General features: G+C 38.5%; 1 protein-coding gene across 1 annotated transcript in view; it reads right to left on the bottom strand.

Annotated features, from left to right (window-relative positions):
* Positions 1-27200, bottom strand: part of DNER (delta/notch like EGF repeat containing) — a 287309-nt gene that overhangs the window by 111457 nt on the left and 148652 nt on the right. The window contains exon 6 of the mRNA XM_043993335.1: positions 12851-13004. Coding sequence (XP_043849270.1) covers positions 12851-13004 — 154 coding nt within the window. The remainder of the gene's footprint in view (positions 1-12850; positions 13005-27200) is intronic.

Genomic DNA, 27200 nt, shown 5'->3' with positions numbered 1-27200 from the left:
GGAGTGCTGGGTTATGTGAATGGAATTCTACAGGATCCTTGGCAGGATAACTACAAAAAAAGAGAGAGAAAACCATGTGTTCCAGCATATCAATATCTTACAAATATCCTGCAAATATGTCACCCAAACCTGAATGATATCATCTTGAATGGTAGAATTACTTCCTTCTGACCCTTATATTTTTATTTCTATAGCCTAAGATAGAACTTCTATACTGTCACTTCTATAACTTGCCTCATATCAAGTGAGCAGTCCACTAAAACACGCAAGGTTTTCGCTTCTGAAGTGTTATATAGCCAACATTTCTAGGGAACTGTAGATTGTGAGATACTTTCCCAAAGGCCTTACTGAAACATAGATGCTCTATGTCTATGGCATTCCCATGATCTAACACTGTCCAAAAAAAGGGAAGTTAGTCTAAAATATGAAAAACCTTCTTTATGAACCCATTCATGCTGGTTCTCCCTGATCACAAGTGCCTTTTCTAAGTGATCATAAACCATCTTTTTAGTTTTATGATGAATTTAGACACATGGAATTTGAAATGAAGATTAAATACCCAAAAGAAAATTTCCAGTAAGTTATTGAGAAAAATCACTTAATCTCTCAACTTTAGTTTAGCTATCTAGAATACAAGGGTATTGAACCAACTGAACTCCAAATCCTAAAATTCTAAAACTTTTAAGACAAAATAATCTTCATTAACAATGACCTGCACTACTCTGAAAATCCAGCCAAAGAATAGAAAGGGAACAGGGCCTAGGGGAGCATGGGTAAAGGGTCAAGATTAAAGGCACTTTAAGGTTTTATGAATTGCTTTATATGTCATTTGATTTTATGGGGTAGGTGCTTCAAATATAAGCAATTCCATTTTATAGATGAGGAAACTGAGGCTTTGAGAGGTTAAGTAACTTGCCCAGGGTCAGATAGCCAGTGAATATCAAAGATGGTATTTTTAAAATTCTGATCACTCTTGACTCCCAACTCCATTGTTCTTGCATGTCATGAAAACAAAGAAAAAAAAAGTTTTCATAAGGATGCAGTAGTCAACAGGGTCATTCTAAAGTTAAAAGAAACTGAATGGGGGGGGGGGAGCAGCTAGGTGTAGCAGTGGATGGAGCACCAGCCCTGGAGTCAGGAGGACCTGAGTTCAAATCCGGCCTCAGACACTTAACACTTACTAGCTGTGTGACCCTGGGCAAGTCACTTAACCCCAATTGCCTCACTAAAATAAAAAAAAAATTTTTTAAAAGAAACTGAATGGGAAAAGCATTTGAACTTGGAAGAAGAGGAATTGACTAATGACTCTGGACAGAGAAGTTTCAGGCATGACAAGAACAGAAGCCACATTGCAAGGGACTAAAGGAATGGGGGAAGATAATCTTCAAAGGGACAGTACCTAGAAAGTCACCAGGGTCTGGTTAAGTTTGGGAGGGGGAGGGGGTGTTTCCTGATCTGGAATATCATCCCTCCCATCTTGTCCTTCTAGACTGAAAGGCAAGGTCAAGAGGTAGAAGGAATGTTGGTCTTGCAGTCAGGAAACAGGGGTTTTTATTGACACTCCGATTGTTGCTGTTGTTGGTTTTGGTGGTGGTGGTTCTTTGTTCTTGGAAGAGGACCATGACATCAGAGAGGTGATGTCGTGGCTTGTAGTGAAATGGATTTAAGTGAGTCTGGGCTGTGCACAGTTACAAGCCTCACTCTTTCCTCTGGATCCATCTGTATCCAGTGGCAAGATACATATCAGGACAACTGTAGATGGCTTCAGATGCAGAGGGAAACCTTGGCCTTTTTAAACTAAGGGTTTTTTTACAGGTCTCAGCTTGCCCGTGGCAATGCCCATTCAGTAATTAAGGTTCTGATACATACTGGATGGGTAACCACTTGAAGACCTGATTAGGGGACAATAAATTTAAAGGCATGGACTAGAAAGGGTGAGAAGACTTGTGGGCAATGGTAACTCAATTATCCTATATTATGTTATCCTATATCCCTGGATGTTCAGGCTGGAAAGATAACCTAGAATTAGGGGGTGGAAGGTCTTCGAATGACCCTTGAAAGGAATTGGGCATTTTTTTAACTAGGGAGTAAGGACCTACTGAAGAATTTAAGTCAAAAAAATATTCTATTTGTCAGCTACTGGGAATTCGCCTGCTTAGATATAGACCCTGGCTTTGTGGGTGCCAAGACAAAAGCTTTAAATAAAACGTGAAACTAAACAATGTCATGAGCAATAAGAATATTTCATTTGCTTGGCTTTAATAATCCAGATTTTTGTCTTTAATGCACAGAATATGGATGTTGGATCTGGAAAGACCCTTTGAGATTATCTAGTCCAGCCTCCTTATAGATGGAGGAAACTTAGGTCCAAAGATAAAAGGTGAGAAAAATCATAGAATAACAACAATAACAACAATTATGATAATAATAATAACTAACATTCATATATAGCACTGAGAGTTAAGTGACTTGCCCAGGGTCACACAGCTAGTAAGTGTCAAGTGTCTGAGGCCGGATTTGAACTCAAGTCCTCCTGAATCCAAGGCCAGTGCTTTATCCACTGCACCACCTCGCTGCCCTCTCCCATATATAGCACTTTAATCTCATTTTATCATAGAACAAAAACTAGAAGAGATGTTAGATGCCACTGGGTCTAATTGCCTCTTTTTACGAATAAGGAAACTGAGGCACAGAGAGGTGCCTAAGGTGATACAGGTAAGTGCCAGAGGCAGGATTTGAACACAGATCCTCTCAATCCAGGATTCTTTCCACTGTGCCACCTCTGAGCCCAGTTTTACATAGTAGACACTTAAATGTTAGCTGAATTTTGGTAAACTAAAAAAACAAACAAACAAACAAACAAATAAAGAGCCCTTGAGTGGTCCCAGGGCACTGAATTTACAGTCCCATCAGTAATGCTAAAGCCTTTGTCAGAATAGCTTTGCTTTCAGTAGAAAACTCATTATTAGTAGTTTTCAATACTGTGACTTGCATGAAAAGCAAATCCAGATGATGTGGTTAATGTTCTTAAAAAGAACAAAAAGCTACCCTCCTTATTCAGTTGAGGGAGACTTGGTGAGACCCATCAGACTAACCATAATCTACAGTTTCCCATCCCCACCCCAAGAAGGAACTGACCCATTTACGACTCAAAGGGCACCTTGACAGTCTCTCTCAGCGTAGCTGTTTAAAATAGTAAAGCTTAAACTAGAACTGGGACTTCAATTCCTCACTGCCTTTGAAAGTGGGGTTGTTTTTATCAAAAGTAGGTTGAAATCACCAATTAGTCAACAGTGAGGGGCTTTGAAGTTGAAAAGTGCTTTGTAAATGCTAAGCAGTACTTGGGCAATGATGATTTCACACAGAAATCGTGGGTCTGGTCTTTTGAAAAAAAAATTAGCTAATATGTTCTTGAAAATGCATCTCTTTAAATGAGAAAAGTGTCTGATTAAATGAAAAGGTAGAGATGCCCTCAATCCTCCCAGAAACCTTCCCTGCCATGTGCCACATCACTTTGACCATTCCTTTATATGGATAGAATCCATATTTTAATGGTTTCTATTTGCTCACATACCAATTTGAAAATTGTTCTTGTGTCCTTTTCTGTCTTCACCAATTTTAATGGCAAATTCTTTGAGAGAGGATACTATACTTTCTACTTTTTTTATTTCATGTTGCCCTCACCCCCCTCCAAATATAGTTTAGGCATACTATAAATACTTGTTGAATGAAGGAATAAATACATCAATGTGGAAAATCTCTTTACCAACAAATGCCATTCTATCTCTAAGTAGATAAATCCTGGGGAAGAATCTGAGCCACTCATCTTAAGTGACTTCCCCAAAGTCATGGAGGTAATATATCCCATTCATAATCTGGATAGTCCATTAGCATTTCAACCTCAACATGTCCAAAATGGAACTCATTATCTTTCCCTCTAATCCTATTTCTCTTAACTTCCCTGTTTCTTCCAAGGGTACTACCATTCTTAAAGTTATCCAGTTTCACAACTAGGAATTATCCTTCATAACACCTTTCACATACTCCCCTTTCTCTCCTCAGACACTGCTACTACCTTTGCTCAGACCCTCATCTCCTTAAGCCTGCTCTTGCAATAGCCTACTAGCTGGTTCTCCAAAAGTCTTGCCACTCCAATCCATCTTTGATTCAGCTGCCAGATTGATATTCCTAAAACACAGTTCTGATCATATCATCCTGAATCCAACAAACTTCAATGGCTTCTTTTTATCTCCAAGACCAAATATAAAGTTCTGTTCAGCTTTTTAAAGAAAATTATTTAAAATCTGTAAACATGTATTTTTAGGAAGAAAAAAAAGAGGTTGGTTTTTAAAGCCCTTTATAAGCTGGACCCTTCCTATGTTTCTCATCTTCTTACACATTCCACCCCTCCAAATACCTGTGATCCAGTGACACTGGCCTCCTTGCTATTCCTGGAAAAAGACATTCAATCTGCTCACTGAGCATTTTTACTGGCTCTCCCCCAACTCTGAAACACCTTAGCACCTCTACCTCCTGACTCCCTGTCTTTTAAGTCTCAGCTAAAGTTTTACCTTTTGCAAGAAGCCTTTGCCAATCCTCCTTAATCTTAGCAGTTTCCATATGAAACTACTTCCAGTTTATCCTGTAGATCTCTTGTTTGTACATGTGTTTGTTTGGGTTTTTTTTTAACATTATCTCCTCCAATGGACTAGGAGCTCCTTGAGAGCAGGGAATGTGTTTGACCTTTCTTCATATCTCCAACACTTAACACAGTGTCTGTCACTGATTGATTAACTGATCCTCAATTCTTCATTCCAACTCATCTCCCACTTATCTAGTCAATTACCATGCCTTTTCTATTCTATTTCCTCAGTATCTATATCTATTCCCTTTCTCTCCACTCATCCTTCTACCCTCCAATAGCTCAAGTCCTTGGCATGTCTTCCCTTCTAGTTGGCCTCGCTACATCCATTCTCCTTTTCAATTCCTCCACCACACAAAACCACTATGCCTCTCCTCAACCCCACCATGCACACCATGTGTATCAACACAGTAAAATGAAAAATGCCTGGAGAAAAAGGACTGTTCTCTGAATCCCAGCCCCCAGAATAGTACTTGGTGTAGAGAAGGGAATTAATGAATAATTGTTAAATTGAAATCCAATGGCCATATTTACAGAATTGAAATAACAGTAAAATAATTGTAATACCCACAGGGTTTTGGTGATTAAAGCAAATTATAAACTGTTATCTGGTATAAATATGAGTGATTGCTGTCAAGGCTGAGTAGTAATATCCCAAGTAAAGGCCATACCTAAAAATAGCCTCAAAATCAACCTTGTTTTATTAGGTATCAAGCAGCCACAAATTTTATCAATAGCTCTTTAGAGGAAGAAGACACAGAGGAAGTCATAATCATGGAATACTAGCAGCAAACAACGTTGAGGGGAAAATAAGTGGATTCACTCTCTGGGAACATAACTGCACAAGCATTGAACCAAAGACCTTTGCATTGATCTAAAGGAGAGGAACTGTGTGCAGTGGGGAAAGCACCATGCCTGGGGGTCAGAAGACCTGGGTTCTAATCTTGGGTTATTAGTGACAAAAATCATCACCACAACCATTATCATCATCACCAGCATTAATGTAGGACTTTAAGGCTTACAAAATGCTGTATGTATGTTATGTCATTTGTTCTTTACAAGGACCCTATGAGGTACAATGATATTATTATTATTATTATTATTATTATTATTATTATTATTATTATTATTATTATTCCCATTTTATAGATGAGGAAACCAAGGCTGAGATAAGTTAAGTGCCCAGGATAATACACCTAGTAAGAATCTGAAGTAGGATTTGAATTCAGATCTTTCTGATTCCAAGACCAGCATTTTATCCACTATGTCCCCTAGCTACCAACTTTGTGACCTTGGGCAAGTCACTGGACCCTATGAGCTTCTGTTTCTTGATTTGCAAGATGAGGGATCCAATTAGGATAAGAATATCATAAGTTTAGATCTGAATAGGACCCCAAGGTCTATCTAGTCCAATTCCCCATATTATACATAAGGAATCTAAGGGTTCCAAGTCCCCTTTTTGTTCCAAATTCTATGATAAAAGAATGATTCACAACAATGTTACCCTTGAGGGATATCAGCAAGCCCACTGAAAAGAACCAGCCTGATAGAAAAAGAACAGTCTGCCAACTGATTGATTTGTATTCCAAGAAAAACAGTACCTAGTAATTGCCACTCACTTTAATCTCATCTATTTTAGGAACTAACTCGGACAACATCTCACATGTACCATTGGGAAGACGTGCCATGAATAATTCACCAACCACAGACCCCAATTCATTCACCATTTGGGATGTTCTTTGATGAATGAATTTGTTCAAAAGTTCCATAGCCTACTTTGCACACGAGTATATTACCTAGAGGACAAACAGGTTCATAGAATGTTAACCAGGAAAAAAGATTTAGAAGTCATTTAGTCCAGCTCCCAGATTTCCTAGATGTGGAGCCAACCAAGGCCCAGAGAGGAAGGCCATGGTATAGTATAAAAAACAAATTAAATTAAAAGGTAGAGATACCTCAAAGAACACATCCTTCCAGAAACCTTCCCTGGCTCATTTGCTCACATACCAATTTGTGAAGTGGTCTTGTGTCCTTTTGAATCTTCACCAATCTTAATGGCAAATTCTTTGAGAAAGGCTACTATATTTTCATATATATGTATACATATCTATATAATTTAATTCATTTCATTTAATAAGATTAGATTTACTGAAAATAAAGAGACCTAGTCTAGTGTTCTACCCCTAATTCACTGTGTATGTCAGCGAGGAATTTCACCTCTCTCAGCTGTAAAAATGAGTTGGACTATCCCTAAGGTTCATTCCAGCTTGAAAATTCTATGATTCTAGGATTTTAAGTGATTTGTCCAAGGTCATATATAAATAGCCAAATTCTAAGTCATCTTCTAAGGAAGATGCTCATATGCTGTGACAAAAGTCCCATGAGGCACATTATAGGAAATGGGCAGGTAGCCAAGATGAACACTTTAGAATCCATTAGACCCAACCAAGATGGAGAAAAGCTACTGGTGATGTTAATAGAACCAGCTAAACTCCCACAAAAAAGTCTCCAGCCTTCAGACTACTTAAAGCCAGCTACTGTGCTCCTGGGAAATCAAAATGATTAGCTTATCTTCATTCACCCAAACAAGCTGAAAATGACAAGTGGCTACAAAATGGAGAGCCTTTTGTAGTAACCAAGCAGCATTAAAAGCCTGAAACAGATTCTGACATATTTCTAACATAAAAATTCTGTGAATGGAACATCATAGAGGAAGGTGTTTGGGGGGAAAATGAGATTTCCACATTTACCTTTAAAAATATGCAGATGAAAAAAAATATATATATATATATCTCAAACCATAATCCTTTTAAAGCCCTAACTTCATTTGGAGGAGGCAATGGGGATACAATAAAACTATGCACAAACCATGTACTTGCCTTTCCACATTTAGAAAGAAAGGAAAAAATGCAGGGATGCTCCACTGGTTTTGCATCTTAAAGTCTCGTCTCTTTGCCCGAAGGATCAGGAGGCACCAGAAAAATTAAGCCCTGCTGGTGACATGTGCAGGCCTATTATCAGCAAAAGAGACTCAGCTAAATTTCATCAGGCTTTGCATAAGTAGCTATAGCCTTCTTATTTTTGAAAGAGCTCTAAAGTTTATTATTATGATAATGATGATTCTAGAATTATTACTGTACCAAAAAGGGCTACGAGATAGTTTATGCCTGTTATGTAGGGAAAAATGATCATTCAAGTATTTTTTCTCAGTTTTTCTTTCAGAGAAGTAAGTAGTAAATCACCCTATGTTTTCAGGGAGGATTTGAAAGTCTATGTGGGATGGAAGCTCTGTGAGGGAGAAGACTGGTTGATTTTTGCCTTTGTAGGCCCAGTACCTAGCCTGGTGACTAATACTTGGTAGGCGTTTAATGCTTGTTGAATTGAATTCAATTGAATGGGACCTAAATGATAAAGATTTGATAAATCACTCCATTTCAAGTCTAGTCTCCATTTTCACTGCTAAGTACATTTAAGCAAAATTAAAGCATTACTTAGCAGGTGTCACATATCCTTACTTAAAGAGCCATTTGATTCCATCTGCATATTTATGAAAAACAAGCAATGAAAAACAGGCAGACACTGCAAGGTCATCTCTCACTTCCATTTTCATTTAAATATAAATCTGGTTTCCCATGTGGAAAAAACATATAAATACAAATTAGTTATTAGCCATACATGCAAAACAGTTAAGGTGGCAGAGGAGAAATTGAAATTCCTGCTGCATTAAAAGCAGTCGATTTTAAAGGAGACCCATCATGGAAACTCCCTCTTCCAGTATGATCTCTGGTCCCTGGGAGAGAGAGAGAGAAATTAGCCCTGAGAAGGCTGTCCATCAGGAGTGTTGTTTAAATAGGTCAGTTCAGAGTCTATTGAAAAACAAAAGGAAAAAAATGGGCATGTTGTAAGCTACACTGTGGGTACCAACCCACTGGTGGCCACTTTTATGGAAAACTGCCAACAATAATAAGGACAAAGGACAAATCTGGCCATGTTTCCAAAACACTTAATCTTCTCAGACTATTATGATCAGAGGCTGAAAAGAATAGGTGATAATATAAGATAATCTATGGAAAGTGCTGTGCAAGCCTCATAGTGCTATGGAAATGTTAGCTATTATAATTCTTCGCTAAAAAAGATGCCGCGAAGTCAACCCACAGTCACATATCTAACCATTACGTGTTACCTGTGTTACATATTACTTAGAGATACTCAATGTGAATGCACTAAACCAAGCCTGTTCTTTGTTGCTCTTATAATGATGAGACTATTGTTAGATCACAGTCATAGATCTAAATCCAGAAGGATCCTTCCAGACTATGATCCAAGCCATCCATTTTACAGATACAGAATCTGAAGTCTATAACAGTGGAAGCGACTTGCCCTCAGTCACAGAGCCAGGGTTTGAAAGTCGGTCCCCTGATAATCAATTTTCCATGGGTTATCTCATATAGTCAAAAGCACTTGTCAAGTGCAACATGCAGATATTATTCAGAATGTCCTTGTGAGTAGGTACAAAGAAAGCAACACAGTTTGAAACAAACTTAATGCTAGCAAACACCTTGCTCGAGGTGAAATTTGCTAAAAAGGTTTGGTTTGGTTTGGTTAGGTTTGGTTTGGGTTTTTTTAAACCTACAAAAGATACACTCTGATACTCCAAAAGAGCTGTTATTTTATTCATGAAAGCAGCATTACATAGGGATGGAATGCTGGACTTTTAGTCAAGAAGAACTGGATCCAAATCCTGTTTCTGACCCTTATTAACTGTGTGACCCTGGGCAAGGCAAAGGATCATACCTTAGTAAACTCAGAGCTGGAAGGGAATCTAAGGGGTCATTTAGTCCAGTCCTTTCCTTTTACAGATGAAGAAACTGAGGACTGGACAAGTTAAAGGACCTGGCCAAGCTCACACATGTAATACACAAAGGGAATAGAATTCAAAGCTAGGTCCTGTGATTCCAAATCCAGTGCTCTTTCCGCGCAGTCTTAGTTTCCTCATCTGCCAAATGGGGACAGACACCTCACACATCTATCTCCTCATTTCCCAACCAGCTGCACTCATTTTAGACATCTTTGGCTTCTCTGTTATGCCCCAGTGCCGGGGCATCTCCACCTACCCCAGACTTTTCAGTTTTATGTGTTGTCTTCCCTCATTTGATTATAAGCTCCCTCAGGGCAGGGACTGTCGGTCTTTTTTACATAGTTGTATCCCCAGCACTTAATACAATACCAGGCACATAATAGGTGCTTAATAAATGTTTATTTATTATTAATAATGACTATAGTACCTACCTCACTGAACTATTGTGAGGCTCAGATGAAATAGATGGAAAAGTCTAGGGATAAGGATTAGTCCTATGATCTCATTACTATGGGGAAGTCCCAGGTGAGTAAACTTCCTCCACCAAGACAGATCACCACCTACTTCACAACTTAGAGTCCTTTACCTGGAGCTCCAAGACATTAAATGACTAGCCCAGGATCAGGCAGACAGTATATCCCAAAGGCGAGCCTGGAATCTTGGTCTTCTTAGCTTCCAGGACATCTCTCTCTCCACCAAGCCATACTGCCTCTAACAGTTTTCTCATGTTTAGTAAGTGCTTCCTGAATGAATTGTTGAATCTTTTCATTACTATGCTACTAATGCTTTCGACTACCCTGCTACTATACCTTAAAGCATGAAAGTGGCTCTGAGCTCCTGAAGGTGGAAGCAACACTAGCTCCAACAAGCAATAACCAGCTAGAGAAAGCATTATGAAGAAAGGTTGGCAACATACTATATGCCTGTTGTCAAAGGACTAGTCTTGCTATGCTTGGAGAAATACATGCCCATGGGGGCTCACCTTATGGGATTGTTGTGATCAGATGAAATGATAATGTATTAAAATGAAAAGTGATGTGTTAATGTCAGCTACCATGCACTAGATAGAAACTTCAATGAACTGGAAAGAGAGATGGCTCTTAGAAACAGAGGAACTGAGTTTAAATACTGCTTTTGATATTTTTTCCCCTTGGGACCTTAGCAAGAGACAATCTCCTTCCCATCCATGGACCTCAGATCACTCATCTTAAAAATGAGAGTGTTAGACTAGATGTCCTCTGGGATCTCTTCCAGCGTCTATAATCAATGGATAGTTGGCCAGAGTGTAATAAAAATTTTAGCCACAGAAACTCATGAAAATTTCCTTTTAAATTGTGGTGAAGCTGCAGTCCATGTTAATGAGGGCAGGATCCTCACCAACAGAATCATGGATATTTTAAAGAAATGAAAGAGCTATTCCATTATATGCATTCATCCAGGACCTGGAGCCTCCCAGTAAATGGGGTTACTTATTGACATATCCCTTTTTTTCTAGACTTTGTGCCTATCTTCCCAAACATGCCACCTATCCTCCAGAAAGCCCACAGCCCCTGACCAACCTATACCCATCAATAAAAGGAAAGACAGAGTGGGAAAGCTATTTAACTCATATAACTTCCACAATCATTCACCTTACCTTTTTTTTTTTTTTGGTGAGGCAATTGGGGTGAAGTGACTTGCCCAGGGTCACACAGCTAGTAAGTGTCAAGTGTCTGAGGCCGGATTTGAACTCAGGTCCTCCTGAATCCAGGGCCAGTGCTCTATCCACTGCGCCACCTAGCTGCCCCCACCTTACTTTTTAAAAATTTATTATTATTATTATTATTATTTTAAGTGAGGCAATTGGGGTTAAGTGACTTGCCCAGGGTCTCACACAATTAGTAAGTGTCAAGTGTCTGAGGTCAAATTTGAACTCAGGTTCTCCTGAATCCAGGGCCGGGGCTCTATCCACTGCGCCACCTAGCTGCCCCCACCTTACTTTTTAATAGATAGTGCTAGGCCTTAAAAAGGTCATGAGCTCAATTAGTTTACCACCTGATGTCAAACAGAGCTATCCCCATCTTAGATAAAGAATCATAGAATCCCACAGCAATTTGCTGACTGGAGCTGAATGGAACCTCAGAGTCCTAGTTCAACCTGGATGTAAACAAGAATCCCTTCAAAAAGATAAAAGGACCATTCAGTCTTTGTTTAAAGACTTCCAAGGAGGGGAGAGCCCCCCACCTCTTGAGGCAACTCATTCCACTTTTGGATGATTCTACTTATAGGAAGTTTTTCCTTAATCCTGCCTCTCACCCATATTGGCTGTGTGATCCTAAGCAGGTGTCTTAACACCTCAGTGCTTCAGGCAACTCCCTAAGACAGTAAATCACAGGGAAAAAAAAAATCTCAAAATTGGATCAGTTCACAATCCCACCAACAATGAATGTGTCCCAATTTTTCCACATCCTCTCCAACTTTTGCCACTTTCCCCTTCAATCCTTTTAGCTGATCTGGTAGGTGTAAAATGATATCTCAAGTTTTTTTTTAAATTTGCATTTCTCTAACCATTATTGACTTAGAGCATTTTTTTCACATGACTGACTAGAAGTTGTTTTGATTTCTTCACTGTAAAACTGCCCATTCATGCATGTCCTTTGACCATTTATCAATTGGGGAATGACACATTTTCTTATAGATTTGACAAAGTTCATTATATATTTGAAATGTGAGACTTTAATCTGAAAAACTGTCTATAAACATTTCTTTTCTCAATTTTCTGCTATCCTTCTGATCTTGTTTACATTTGTTTTATTTGTTCAAATACTTTTTAATTACATATAATGAAAATTGTCCATTTTATACCTAACTTTGCTCTCTATTTCTAGGGTGGGAGGAAAGGAAAAAAAGAAATTTACATGATAACTTTATTATAAAAGAAATGGAAAGTTGTACATAGTAGATTTGCAGTTTCAAGTGTAATCTTCTTTTTCTTATATTATGTTGTGGAAATGCTTGTTTTATTCCATAAATTAAAAATAAAATAAATTTAAGAGGGGAATGGTAGAGATATGGAAGTTTCCTCATCCATCACTTTCCTAGCTAATTAAATTACAGATCCACAAATCTTTCCCTTTTTCCTTAATAATGTCTAAATTTGCCCTTTTTAAACTACCACCTATTCTAGTTCTCTCCTCTGAAGTTAGGTAAGACATGTGTAATCCCTCCTCTTCAGGACAGTCCTTCAAATACTTAAAGCCCTCTTATTCCCCCTAAGTTATACCCTGATGCAGGGTACACATCTCAGAAGGATGAATTGTACATAAAGGATAAAGCATAAGGCTTAGTACACAATGCCATTTAAAACCTACCAGCTAAGCAAACACAGGTGAAATTGCTCCCGTCGTGTTTTTCAATTGCATCAACACAGCTCCCATTGTTCTGACATGGCTGTCCTTGGCAGGCATCAAATTCTTCACAAAAAGTGCCCACGTACTGGTCCTCGCAGTCACAGGAAAAAGTTGCCTAAAAAAAAAAAACATGTCATTATTATGTATGACCAAGAGTCCTTCCAGATTCCTATTTCTGCTCCAAAATCCATACAGATCAAAAGTATACTCTTCTGTAATAAAGCCAATTATGGCTAAATGATAATACAGTTTAAATAAATACAGTTTAAAAGCCATCATTAATAACATTACATGTCTAAGATCTTGGTTTTAAAAACAATTCAAGAGATACTAAATTGCCAAAAAGTTTAATTTCAAACGTTTATTTATTTCTACAATCATCTTAATAATATTTATACATTTTCCAGATTTAAAAAACCCAACAATAATGAAAGGATGTTTTATTTGAATCAAAAGCTGAAAACCGTTGCTGCCTGGATACAGAGATGGCAATTTTATTAGTCCAAATATCTGGTGCCTTCAAAATTTGTGAGAAAATCCAAACAACTAATCAGTGAACAGCTTCCATTATTACCAGAACAAAGAAACAAATGTTTAATGAATTTGGAAACAAAACCATAAATAGAATAGAAAACCTTTAAAGGATGTGGAAGGTTCAACAGAAATGTTGTCTACAATGGTCTATACTTCCTCAACTCTCAAAGTATGCTCTAGGGGTCATGGGGGTACACAAGACTATTTCAGGGGTTCTATGAAGTCAAACCTATTTTCATAATAATACTAAAATATTTTAATTTCTAATATAGCAAATGTCAATAAATATAATCCATTTAGACAAAAGCTTTTGGAGGGTCCTCAATAGTTTTTAAGAACACAAAGAAGAACTGAGGCCAAGAAGTTTGAGAACCTCTGATCTATAGAACCACTCAGAAAATATTTTGTGTTTGGCTTAGAGAATTAGCCAAGCCCCTGGGCCTGAATATTTTTTAAAAGTAAGCCATGTAGGGGCAGCTAGGTGGCGCAGTGGATAGAGCACCAGCCCTGGAGTCAGGAGGACCTGAGTTCAAATTTGGACTCAGACACTTAGTAGCTGTGTGACCCTCGGCAAGTCACTTAACCCTCATTGCCTCTGGAAAAAAAAAAAAGTAAGCCATGCAGAAGTTGGAGAGCTCAAGTTTAAGAACCGGAGACTTTGAAAGCTAAGAACTACCAATGGAAGAGACCTCTACAGGGTCATATCAGCTATTTAGCTTTAAAACTGGACCAGACACTGTACCCCTCGGGAAGCAGAGATTGAGAATCCAGACAGACTCAGATACAGAGACTACATGACTTCTAGCAGCCAGAAGGGGCACAGCATACAGACAACCTCCTGTAGAGAGGAGCTGACCCTGGGAATCCAGCATGAGGACTCTGTGAGCAGGGAGGGAACTGCTAGTTTTATCAGGAGATGTGAATTACCTTTGCCACATTGCCTATCACAACCACTGCACTCGGCTTGATCCCAATATTCCCATAGATACTGTGTGCATTTGTCAGAGAATGCACCTTCTTATTATGGGGAAGATGTTGCATACCTAATATTATTACAATGCCATAATAGCAAATACCTTTGTTAAGAGCTGTGCCAACTGGCTGCTTGTTAATAGGTCCCTTCGTGGGGGGTTTATAAGCTATAGTGGTAAGAAGCACAGGCCTCCTGGGCTACCCCTAGAGTTTGAAGTAGCAAGTGCCTCTCTAGAAATCCAACCTTCAAATCTGAGTGTAGGGTTGGGGGAGTAGACCCAAGGAACCATACCTCTACAATGCAGGACATGTGTCTTATTTAAACTCTGTATCTCCCCAACTACCCCCAAGAGTCTTTTGCACAAAGCAAGCCCTTAATACATGACTGTAAAGTTGAAGAAAATACATTTTCTAATGAAACAGAGTAGATACACTGCTTAATTTGGAGTCAGGAAGATTCCTGTATTTTCTTATTTATGTATTTTCTTTAACTCTACTCACACTCAGTCACTGCATGATCCCAAGTGAGTCAATGAATTTGTTAGAACATCAAGCAGCTTTCTAGGTCTTGGCTATGTAGTAATTTGTATTGGTGGAGGGAGTTCCCATAGCAGGAATATCAAAGTCACAGATGACTTTCAAATTATATTAAGAGATGGGGACAGCTAGGTGGCACAGTGGATAAAGCACCAGCCCTGGATTCAGGAGGACCTGAGTTCAAATCCGGTCTCAGACACTTGACACTTACTAGCTGTGTGGCCCTGGGCAAGTCACTTAACCCTCATTGACCCACAAAAAAAAAAGTATATTAAAAGATGACGTTTCTACAGTGGGTGTTCCTCATACTGACAAATTTAATGGTTAGAAAACATATAATGATAAAACTGAAAGCTCACCACAGAAATAAATACCTTCTCTCCCATTCTGGTATAAATTGACCATTAACATCTTGAGTTCACTCCTATGTTACCAATGACTCCCTTAACCCCTAATCTGGCAGCTTTTCAGTCATGCTACTTGATTAAGCCACAGCATTTATTTAACACTTGAGTAATCTTTTCTTCTGGATATTTCCCTTCCCCTGAATTTGGTGATTCTAGTGGTCAGCTATGGCTCTGGGGATACAGCATAGCATTTCTTCCTGTCCCCACAGCAGCCAGCATTGATGCATGCATTCATTCCCTTTAGAACGGTCTTCAGTCCCCTTCGTTCTAAACACTCACCTTTACCCATTCCCAAGACTTCAGTATTAATGTCTTGCTGAAGATTCCCACATCTCTATCTCCAGGAGTCACTTCTCCCGAGTCTCAAAATTCCAACTACCTAATGGATATCTGGATTTGGATATGCCACCATCACCTCCAAACCAACATGCCCTAACTCATTATTTTCCCTCTATAACCCGTCCCTCTTCCTGCTGGAACTTCCTCCCTTTTTGTGGCTGCCTCCAACATCCTCCCAATTTTACAAATTTGAAACCTGGAGCAATGTTGACCCCCTCCCCATTATTCACATAGAGTTTCATATTGTTTGCCTCAAAATAGTTTCATCATCATGAACTTTAAAAAATAATAAAAGCTGGGGTCAGCTAGGTAGTACAGTGGATAAAGCGCTGGCCTTGGATTCAGGAGGATGTGAATTCAAATTCAGCCTCAGATACTTAACACTTACTAGCTGTGTGACCCTGGGCAAGTCACTTAACCCTCATTGCCCCACTAAAAAAAAAAAAAAAGAAAGAAAAAATAATAAGAGCTAATATTTGTATAGCACTTTAAGGTTTACAAAGTGCATTACATATATCTCATTTTATGTTCACAACATCCCTGGGAAATAAGTGCTATTCTTATCCCTGTTTTAAGGATGAGAAAACTGAAGCAAATAGAGATTAAGTGACTTGCCCAAGGTCACATAGCTATTAAATGTCTCAGGATGGATTTAAACCCCGGGCAGTCTGACTCCAGACGTAGCACTGTATCACTGCACCACCTAGCTGCCTAGGTAAGAACTACAAGTTCTCTCAAAACTACATAATGGTCAGCATGAAGAAAGAAAAAAGAAAAATTTTAAAAGATGCACTAACCAATGTACATTATTATAACATTGTACATCTTGACCTACATTGGGATCTACATATCGGATAAATAAATAGCTTCCAAGCCTAAGCTATACAGCTATTCCAATTTTTTTTAACATTTAAAGAAATCATTGAAACTAATCATTGGAAGTTTTTCTATCCAAAAGGTCAAACAGGTAATGAGCACAAAATATTTAATTTACATTTTCATTAGTGTAAATGATTCAGCTGACAATGGTATTTCCCTTTGAATAGTCTGATTTCCTAAGACTATTTTTAAACAGTGAATTTAATTTTTGATAAGGCATTTGATTGTTCTGCAAGCAATGAGGACAAGGCTTGAAGGAGAGAGTAAAGACCTTCTCAAATTGATAAGAGAGGAGACTCTAACCCTGACCTAAACAGAACAGGCGCCATTCTGACATGTGAATGAAAATACAGAATATTTCGGAGGGTGAATCTAAGGGTGTTTGGGGTTTTTTCCCCTTTTTTCCCCCTTTGGCTCTTTCATTGAACAACTTTGCTGCACTAATGGGCAATTTAATGAACTGTGAGGTGATACCAGTTCTCTCTTAAAAGGTCTAAAAATGACATTGATCTTGTAAGAATCTGTCATTTTACAGTTATATAGACAGAGCTTTAGCCCTTGCCTCCTGTTTATCTAATCACTTCTTTTTTTTTTTTAATTTTTTTTGCGGGGCAATGGGGGTTAAGTGACTTGCCCAGGGTCACACAGCTAGTAAGTGTCAAGTGTCTGAGGCCGGATTTGAACTCAGGAACTCCTGAATTCAGGGCCGGTGCTTTATTCACTGCGCCACCTAGCTGCCCCTCTAATCACTTCTTTTGGCAGAAACTGTCATAATTGGGAAATATGTTTAGAATAAGAGATTATAGTGAATGACCAGTTTTTCATGCTTGACTTAAAAACTAGTAGGGGTGAGTGTTTTTCATTTCAAGAAGTCCACCATCCATCAAATATCCCATATATTAATAATGTTACCTCAATCTAAAGGAAAATATATACAATGATACCTTGGGAATCTGTAACCCCTGGGGAAGATTTTATTCTAGACTGATGAATTTTCTAATACTTAGGGGTTTCTCTCTTTAAGTTGCAAAACATTTCATCTGAGCTATTTTGGGTAGGAATCTTCCTGAAATATATTCCATAGATTTCCATTTTTATAAAACATACATAACTATATATTATTTATCCTTTTCTTTATTTCCACAGGTCAACATTATAAGTATCAATTGTTATATATACTTTACTACTGAGTCTCTGGAAGTGTGTTACTTATTCCTCTCTTAAGGTCTTAGAATATTATGTTCTTTGTCCTTTTGATCTGCATTTTATTAGTCATTTTTTTCTTACACGTGTGCCCTCCAGATTTGTGTCTTGGTCACATCATCTATTCTCACACATCCTCCAGCCCATGAGGTGTCTAAAAACCTTTGGCAGAATATACCTAATTGGTTCATCTTTTCTTGTTACTTTCTTGGCTATTGTGTTTAATTAAATGTCTTTCATTTTTAACTAATACATCCTCTGGCCATCTGAAAAAATAAACATATTCGTAGAGGCTTATGAGCTCTGATTTTACATGGGACTTGACCCACAGAACTTCTCAAAAATTAGGGTAGTTTTTCCAGGGGCACACATGTGGCAGGGAATGTCCCAATTCAATGGAAAAACAGAAACCATCTCCTCCTGTAGGCTCCTTTGCTACTTCACACCTCAAAACTCCTCTACATCATTCCCCATTCACTATCCCTTCTTTTCTTCAATCTCTGATAAGGATATAGCACTTCTCCTTGGTGTGATCAACCCCATTATTTATGCCATTGATCCTTCCCCTTCTCATATCCTCCAGGAACTTGCCCAAAAATAATTGCCTCTCTCACTTTTTAATCCTTAATCTCACCTTTTCTAATGCTTCCTTCTTTAGCACCTACAAATTTTCCAAAGTCTCCCCTCCCTTAAAAAGCTTCACTTGAGGAGCAGCTAGGTGGTGCAGTGGATAGAGCACTGGCCCTGGAGTCAGGAGGCCCTGACTTCAAATCTGACCTCAGACACTTGACACTTACTAGCTGTGTGACCCTGGGCAAGTCACTTAACTCCAATTGCCTCACAAAAAAAATCTTCACTTGTCCTTCAAGTCCTTTTTCCTTTTCTCCTTTTCATAGCCATACTCTTAGAAAAAGTCTTTTAGACTCATTATCTCCACTTCCTCACCTCCCATTCATTCTTGACTTCTTTAAATATAACTTCCTTCCTGACCATACAATTGAAACCACCCTCTGCAAGGTTACAAATGATTTCTTCCCTGCTAAATTTTCACTTTTCTGAGGCTTCAGGCATTATTTGACTAATATCTCTTACCTAGGTTTCCTTGACGTCACTTTTCTCATTCCCCTACCTGTCTTACTTTTCCTTCTCAGTTTCCTTTGCTGGACCATCATCTATCTCCTTCCCCTACCATGTTTCCCAGTGCCCTGCCCTGGGCTGCTTCCTCTTCTTGGTCTATGTTCTACTATGTCATGTTGTTTCTATAGCTTCATTGATCATTTCCATGCAGGTGTCTCCCAAATCTATATAATATTCGTCCCTAAATTCTTGCCTCTACTAAGTATCACATCTCCAATTGTATATTGGACATCTAAATGTCTCATTGGTATTACAAATGGTACATGTCTAAAATGAAACTCATTCCATCTTGCCTTTAACCCTACCAAACTTCCCTCTTTCTGTTGTGGATATCACCATTCTTTCAGTCACCTAGGCTTATGACTTTAGTATTATCCTCAACTCACCATTTCTCCCTCACCTCCCAGTATCAAATGAGTTTCCAGGTCTTGTTGATTCTGCCTCCCTGACATCTCTCATATCATCCCCTTCTCTCTACTCATAGACCCAAATCTTAGTTAAATACCTCATGACCCCAAATCTAGATTATGATAATGCTTCTTATTTAATCTCCAAATTTCTGATCTGACCTTTCTCAAATCTAGTTGACAAAACAATCTTCCTAACTCACAGTTCTAATTACCAAACTCTCTCCCTTCTGAAATTTAAGTTCTGTCACAGCAAGGATTGTTGTGGTTTTGTATTCCCAGCAACCATCATGGTGACATATATAGTAAGATGTTTAATAAATGAGAAGATGAGTTGAGTTTCCTGAATAGCTAAGATAACTCACTTGAGGCTGCAGAGTTCAAACAGCTCACTGTAAATATGCAGAGTATCCCCCTCTCAATAGTCTGGAGTAACTTGAGAGCATTCCCAACCTAGGTATAAGCCTTATTACTTCCAATTATTGACTCAAGCTACCATTACCTTGGTCACATATCAGAGGTACAATGAGACCCTATCCACTCCATAGAGGTTGAAAAGAAGCAGAGTCTCATCCTGAGTTACTCTAACCCTACTTAGTTCCAAAACAAATATCTTTGGGGCTCTTCCACAGTACACTTTCCCAGGCAAGGTCTATCAATGTATCAGTCATCCCAGGCTCCCAGACTGGCTTTAATCTTACTGAGAGAAAAAGTCCAAGACTTCCAAAGCTCTTTTCATGTGTGTTTGCCAGACCAACATTTCCAGACCAATTTAATTATGCTAGATGGGAGCTTGCTGCATCCATATTTTCTAAGCCCTGAGCTCTGTTAAAGATGAGGTGATCTGGGGATTTCTCAGCTGAGGAACAATCATGGTCAGTTGGGCTCTATTACTTGGTATTTCATGTAATTGTGATGGTACACCTGGTTAAGAGAAGGATCATATTTGCAAAAGAAAGGCTGCCCAATTTAATTTTTTAAGAGATAGTTTCTAGGGCTGAAATTACTTTCCACTGACAAACACAAAAACCCAGAAAGCCATTTTTAATGGTAATCGATGGTTTCATCTGCTTAAGCGTAATTTAAAACTATTTCACAGAGTCAAAAGATCACTCCAACATGTTAACTTCCAAGACCTGACTTCATCATTGGGAATTCTTGCTAAGCATGGATTTTGTACAACCCTCACAGAAAGGCAGGAGTCCCTCAGACATCAGACTTCAATGAGGGTCTTAGGGCTCTATTTATAATGTAAAATTGCCCATAAATTCCTCTTCCTGAGCCTGGGCCACACAGAAATGGCTGGAATTTAGCCATACAGATAAAATAGTGCTTCCTCGTGGGAATACAACATTCTTAGGAAGGATGAGCCATCTCAGAGGAAAACTCGCCATGCTGATTGGAAGGAAACAGCACTGTGATGAACTTCCATGAAGTATGTTAAAGGACTCAGAGTTCTTGTCTCCTGGCTGGGTCTCTGGATTATATTGTTCAGTATTCAAATAAGTTTAAACTACATTATTCTTTTATTTCATTCTATTTTATTTTATTTTGTGGGGCAATGAAGGTTAAGTGACTTGCCCAGGGTCACACAGCTAGTTAATGTCAAGTGTCTGAGTCCAGATTTGAACTCAGGTCCTCCTGAATCCAGGGCCGGTGCTTTATCCACTGTGCCACCTAGCTGCCCCCTGATTCTCTGATTTTTAAGCCATGTTCCTCTCCTATCCATGGAGCTTTTCTTCATTCTATAGCTCTGAGTCCTTATATCTTATAACTGCAAATGCAGGGTCTAGTTAGAAAGGCAAGCTTGGAAATATGGAGAGCAGAACATATATACACTATAAATCTGTAGCTTGGCATTCAGGAATTCATACCATTCATTGTTTGGCCTTAAATGTTAAATTTTAAATAATGGCAGCAATAATGAGAGTAGGTGCCCTTTCCTTTCAAAGGACAGGGAGATTTACTTTATTATTCGTGATGCAGGTAAGTTAATGTCTTTAAGGAAAAACACAACAATCTTTTTTTTTTTAATGTTGAGGCAGGGGCAGGGGGAAGAGCTGTGCATTTTTCTGCAAACCTTAGCTGCCTAGATTGGCTGAACTGAGAAAACTAGAAGCAGTCTCCAGCTAGATTCAAGCCCTTTAGGTGTGTTCAAGATGAAAGGCAGGGGTAAGAGGCAGTTTGTTAGTGTAGAGAGAGCAACGGACCTCAAAACATGGGCTACAATTCTACTCTATCACTTAGCCCAGCAATGGGCAAGTCATAGTAAAATTAGCCTAATTTTGTAAATTCTTTGTAAAATAATTTATTTTACCTATTTGTAAAATTAGAATGATTTTGTAAATTATTATAAAAGAATATACTTCTCTTATTTTTTGGTAAATTTATTTATTTGTAAAATTAGACTAACAATGTCTATATTAGTGAAGAGTCAGAATGATGTAGTAGATAGAAGTCCAGCCTAAGGAAGGTAGCATAGTATGGAATTTAGAGTCATAGGGCCTGAGTTCAAATCCTGAGAATTTAAATAATCTTGGGCATTACTGAACCTCAGTGTCTTCCGTTATGAAAGGAGGGGATTGAACTGGAGAACTTCTAGGGACTGACCCTTCCAACTATTAATGTAGGCACATATAGTAAGCACTTAATAAATTCTTGTTTCCTTCCTTCCTTCTTTCCTTGCTTCCTAAATCTATGATGCCATGATCCTTAAAATTGGTAAAACATGGATTCAAATCCTGTCTCTGATATATACTAGTTATGTATTCATGGGCAAGTCTCTTAACTTCTCAGTACTCCCAGGCAACCCTCTAAGGCCTAGCTTCTTAAATTGTGGGTCACAACCCCATATGGGGTTGCATAACTGAATGTTGGAGTTGCAAAAAATTTGGCAACAGTAAAAGGTTAGGTATATCTATTTTATATACCTATATACCCAGAGTAACATAAAAATTTCTCAGGCAAAAAAGGGTCACAAGTGGAAAAAATTTAAGGAGCCCTGGTCTAAGGCTCTAAGTTAGAGAGGAGTGGCTGATCTGCGTCAGAAGAAGGTGTTTTCATATTTTTCATATGGGAACCTCCTTCCCCTGCCAATGAAATTACAAATTTAGACCCCCCAAAAATCCTTAGAGTATTATCACGAGGTTCAAGTTAGATAACATGTACAAAATTTGTAAACCTTAAAGCACTAGCCATTATTATATTCCCTAAGTTTTTCCATGTAAGCATTATCTCTCCCAGCACCAATGACAACCCCTGTTTAGCTAAACCGATGATTTCAGACAGCTATTACAATGGAACATCATTCTAATTCTCCTAAGACAGATTTCCTGGGTCTGTACTCAAAGTCTTCCCAGCTTCACTTTTGAGAACCCAGGGGAGTCACCATCTTGCCACAATGATAGGACATTAGTGGCAATATTATCCTTATCATTTGGAGTACTTAGAAATAAAAATTCAATTTAATCACATTTAAAAAATGTTTAGCTTTGCTTCTCTTGTCACTTAAATTCTTGCGTCAACCATTGCATTTTTTGCAAAATTGTCAACTGCCCTCAATAAAATAATGTTTTCTTTCTAATGCAAATTAGGAACTAAAAAATAGACTTCCTCCTACATGTAGCTAGCTAGCATCCCATACTGCTTCATTGTTTATAATCGATCAACGATTCACTAGCAAGTAGTGTTTCCCATGACGGAAGAAAAGCCAAATACTCTTTTTGTTTGTTTTTGCTTTCGTGGGGGGCAATGAGGGTTAAGTGACTTGGCCAGGGTCACACAGCTAGTAAGTGTCATGTGTCTGAGGCCGGATTTGAACTCAGGTCCTCCTGAATCCAGGTCTGTTGCTTTATCCACTGTGCCACCTAGCTGTCCCCAAATATTCATTTTTAAGCAAATGAGCTAATGCAATTCTGGATGTGAAATTAGCAACAAAGAGATGGGGAGGCATAAGAAATGTTTTTCCAAGGACTCTTCCTTTTTAACTTAGGTTCAGGCAAAACAAAACAGGATCTTTAATTGGTCAAACTAAGGGAAAGGGTAGAGAAATCACAAATACTATTACTACTCAATTTTTTAAAAATTTATTTTGTTTTGCAATTGCAGAAATTAAGGAGATATTATCAGTACACTATGCATTTCCAGCAAATAATGATGTGTGTTCATTGTTAGGTAGAAAAGATTAGGTTTCACCAAATTTTTTAATATGCTGTATTGGTCTGGATATAGACCACACCACTAAAATGAGATCTCTTTGTAGGGGAAAAAAGCACATATCGTTAAATAATTGAAGTTAATTATATAAAAGCATCTTATTAAAATATATATTTTAAGTGGAAGGTATTAGATTTTAGAGGGTTTTTTTACATTTTTAATATTCTCTCTTCCATTCAACTGAAGATCTTTTGACTACCATTACTCTCATGATCCTAATAAAGACAGAAGAAATGACGAGAAGGGAAAAAATTGAGAATGGAATTAAAAGCTAAACTTAGCATAGAATCTCAACAAAGCTCTAAAGTGAGAAAAGTTGGTCTTGCATCTCACAGTGCTCCTGCTCTGCCCCATTCCCTTTTCAGCATGCTCCTGTCTCTGCCCTCTCCCCTCCTCCCACCAGAATCTTCATCCTACCTGCCTAGTTGCCCTCTCTTCTGCAACAAATTTGCTACCACAGGTCCAAACACTCCCAAGCAATAGTCCATGGATCCAGCCTACTCTGCCCAATCAAACATGCTTCTCCTGGAAAATCCAAAAATAGCCATTTTTCCCCATTTTTTGCTTTGACTTCCTATTTTCCTTAAATAGTTGAGGGAGGAGCATCATCATAGCAATAACACCAAGAGTAGCCAGCCTATAGCAATTGTCCCAGAAAAGGATATGACCCATTTCTAGTCCCTGGCACAGAGTATGCTTTTATTTAATGTTGATTGATTGGTTGATTTTTCCAAAGAGTTGGGCAATACCTCTTCAAAGGAATGAGAAGAAAGGCAACCACTAAATGATAGGTGTAACAATAATGGAACCCTTTGGCAGGCAAGAGCTAGGTGAGAAAGTGGGTTCACAGCTCATGGCACAAGATGGCAGAGAATGACAAGTCTAAAGACACAAGGAAAACTTTCTTGGTAAGGAGGAAGTTGTCCCCATATGTTGGTGTCCTGGACAAAATCCCTTGTTATATCACTTGGGTACTGGATCCTATCTTCTCCTGTCTATTAAATGTAAAAATGATCCATAAGGATATTTTCAAGCTATTAAAAAGTAATATCGATAACAATAATTACCAGTGCCTGATAAGTTATTTCTATCTACCTTCTGTAGACAATAGCTTCAGACACCATGATATAGATGGAGTGATTTGTAGTAGATAAGCCTTACTTAATTAGCTCTTCAAATAATTTGGCATAGCTGACCCTCATTTCCAGCTCTGAGTAGGACCTACAGCCCTCTTTATATTTCAGATAACCTAAGCCTATATTTTCCTAACTTAACAGTATCAATTGTATATATAAATTTTGAACTTGATTTTTTTGCTGTGGACACAAAGAAATTCAATTTAATTCAGTTCAATAAAATGTAACAAACACTCCTGGCAAACAGAACACTGTGCTAGTCTCTGGGAAAGATACCAGGATTAAATAAGAAAGGGTTCCTCTCCTTATGAATAAGAAGCTAGTTGGGGGATCAGAAAGAGGGCATTACCCTTTCTTATCACTGCCTTTCATGCATGCACACACACACACTCACATACACACATAGATGCAAAAGAGAACATGAGAATATAACAAGTCCATGAGTTAGGTGTGGATAAAGTCTGATTCAAGATTTCTTCTTTTAATTTAGGCCCAATAAGGCCAAATTCTCATAGGTCAGCACAAAACATTTTTCCCCATGTGCAATTGCATTTAGCAGATGTCTGGCAAAATAAATATAGGTTGAGGGATTATGGAAAGTCAGATATGTCATTACATTTTTCCATTAAATAAATTGCACATTAGTCTCTACCTGTTTCCTGGGGCCTCTGAGCTATTTCCTTTTCCATTATTTCTTTTATCTGAGTAAGAACAAAAATGCCTGGCAGTTCATGCAATAAAAGGGGGGGGATTATTGGAATGCAGAAAATATGTGAAAAATATTTTCACATGTATTTTTAAACCACCTGAATTTAGTCACTTTTACCTTTGCTACTAATATTAACACTTAGTGTTCTTGATGTTTTATATATAAAGTACAGACAGCATTGTGGGGATTCAAAGGACATCGAGACCCAGTTTTTTTTTTCCTTTAAGAGTTTATAATCTAGCTGGGGAAACAAGACAAAAGTTTAACAACAATAGGTGCTATTAATGTGATATGTTTAGGATAAGTGCTAAATGACTTTTACATGCTATCTCCACATTTCCTCATTTGACACTGTATACAATAGAGCTTAATGGCCCACATTTGACTACGTTCATCTAGTCACTTGATACCAGTTATTGCTTCACTCACCATGAGGGAAAAGAGAGCTGATTTGGTCTAATAGTACCTATTTGTATTCACATTCTCTTCTGGCTCAGAATTCAATCACAAAGGTACATCAATGAAACACAATAAACAGATATGAAGCAGTCACAGAACAACCACACATATTCTAAAGTAGAAAGCAGAAGCCTCCCCTTTTCATGTTGGCAGAAGAATGACAGCCTAAGTCTTTTCCAAATACCCCCTAACACATGGCAGCTGCTGCCCACAGCTGAGCAAGATACCAAAAATCATAAAGGGTAGGACATGGGGAACAGGAAAAATGTATAGACTGGGAATAGACAGACTGAGATTATCAACCTCTTTGCTTCCAAACTGAACATTCTCCAGATTTGAGTAGTGAGGTAAAGAAAGAAAAATTACCATGGGTTGGTTGGAACACATACACACAACTGGTCTATAGAGACCAGGGTTGGAATTCATCACTATCTGGTCTAAGGACCAGACTGAACCTGACAGTTTTATATCTGAAAGGCCCCTCTGTACATTCTTAGAACTTGATGATCAGTTCCAGAAAAGACTCAAGCTGCCACTAAGTATCTTCAAATGCAACAAATCCCCTATTCACTGTTATCTGCTTAGAAGAACAGTTATGTAAGACAACCTTTGAAAAGGTGTGTCCCTCTCAGAACTTCAGGGTGGCTTGGCTGTTCTTTTCCCTTTCATTGCTTCTATTCCTCCTTTCACAACTCTCTTTTTTTTTAGGCAATTGGGGTTAAGTGACTTGCCCAGGGTCACATAGCTAGTGAGTGTTAAGTGTCTGAGGCCGGATTTGAACTCAGGTCCTCCTGAATCCAGGGCCAGTGCTCTATCCTCTACGCCACCTAGCTGCCCCCCCCCAACTCTCTTAACATTAAACACATAGTTAGGCTAATACACAGGTATCAAACTAAGATGCATTTATCCTCATTGGTAAATGGGTAGTGAATGAATGATGAATGAATGAATGAATGAACTCTTAAGGACTTATTATGAGCCATTCACTGAGCTTGATACTCACTATGAATAGAAAAATGGAGATAGTCTATGCTCTCTAAAGGAGCTCATACTCTAATTAGAGAAAACAAGACATAAATGAGAGTTTAGTTGCAGGGTGAGTGGAAAGACCCACAAGTCCTAAAGGTTCATTGACAGTGCAAGTGGTCCCATTGGTCCTTAAGGTCTAGGCCATACAATAGTCCCTTGAAAAGTATTAGGATGCAGTAGCAGATAAGAAGGTCTGATGATCCTCCACTTTACCAGAAGTATTAGAATTGATGAATCCCAGCACATCCAAGTCACTCTTCTCACCCTGCCACCCCATGTGGTTTGGGTACCCAGGTGAATGGAGGAAAGGTTCCTGCTTCCCAACAATCTGAATGAGGTCATGGAAAG

Source organism: Dromiciops gliroides, chromosome 3, assembly GCF_019393635.1.
Source record: "Dromiciops gliroides isolate mDroGli1 chromosome 3, mDroGli1.pri, whole genome shotgun sequence".
NCBI lineage: Eukaryota > Metazoa > Chordata > Mammalia > Microbiotheria > Microbiotheriidae > Dromiciops > Dromiciops gliroides.
The sequence above is the reverse complement of the archived record's forward strand: the minus strand, read 5'-3'. Positions and strand labels throughout refer to the sequence as shown.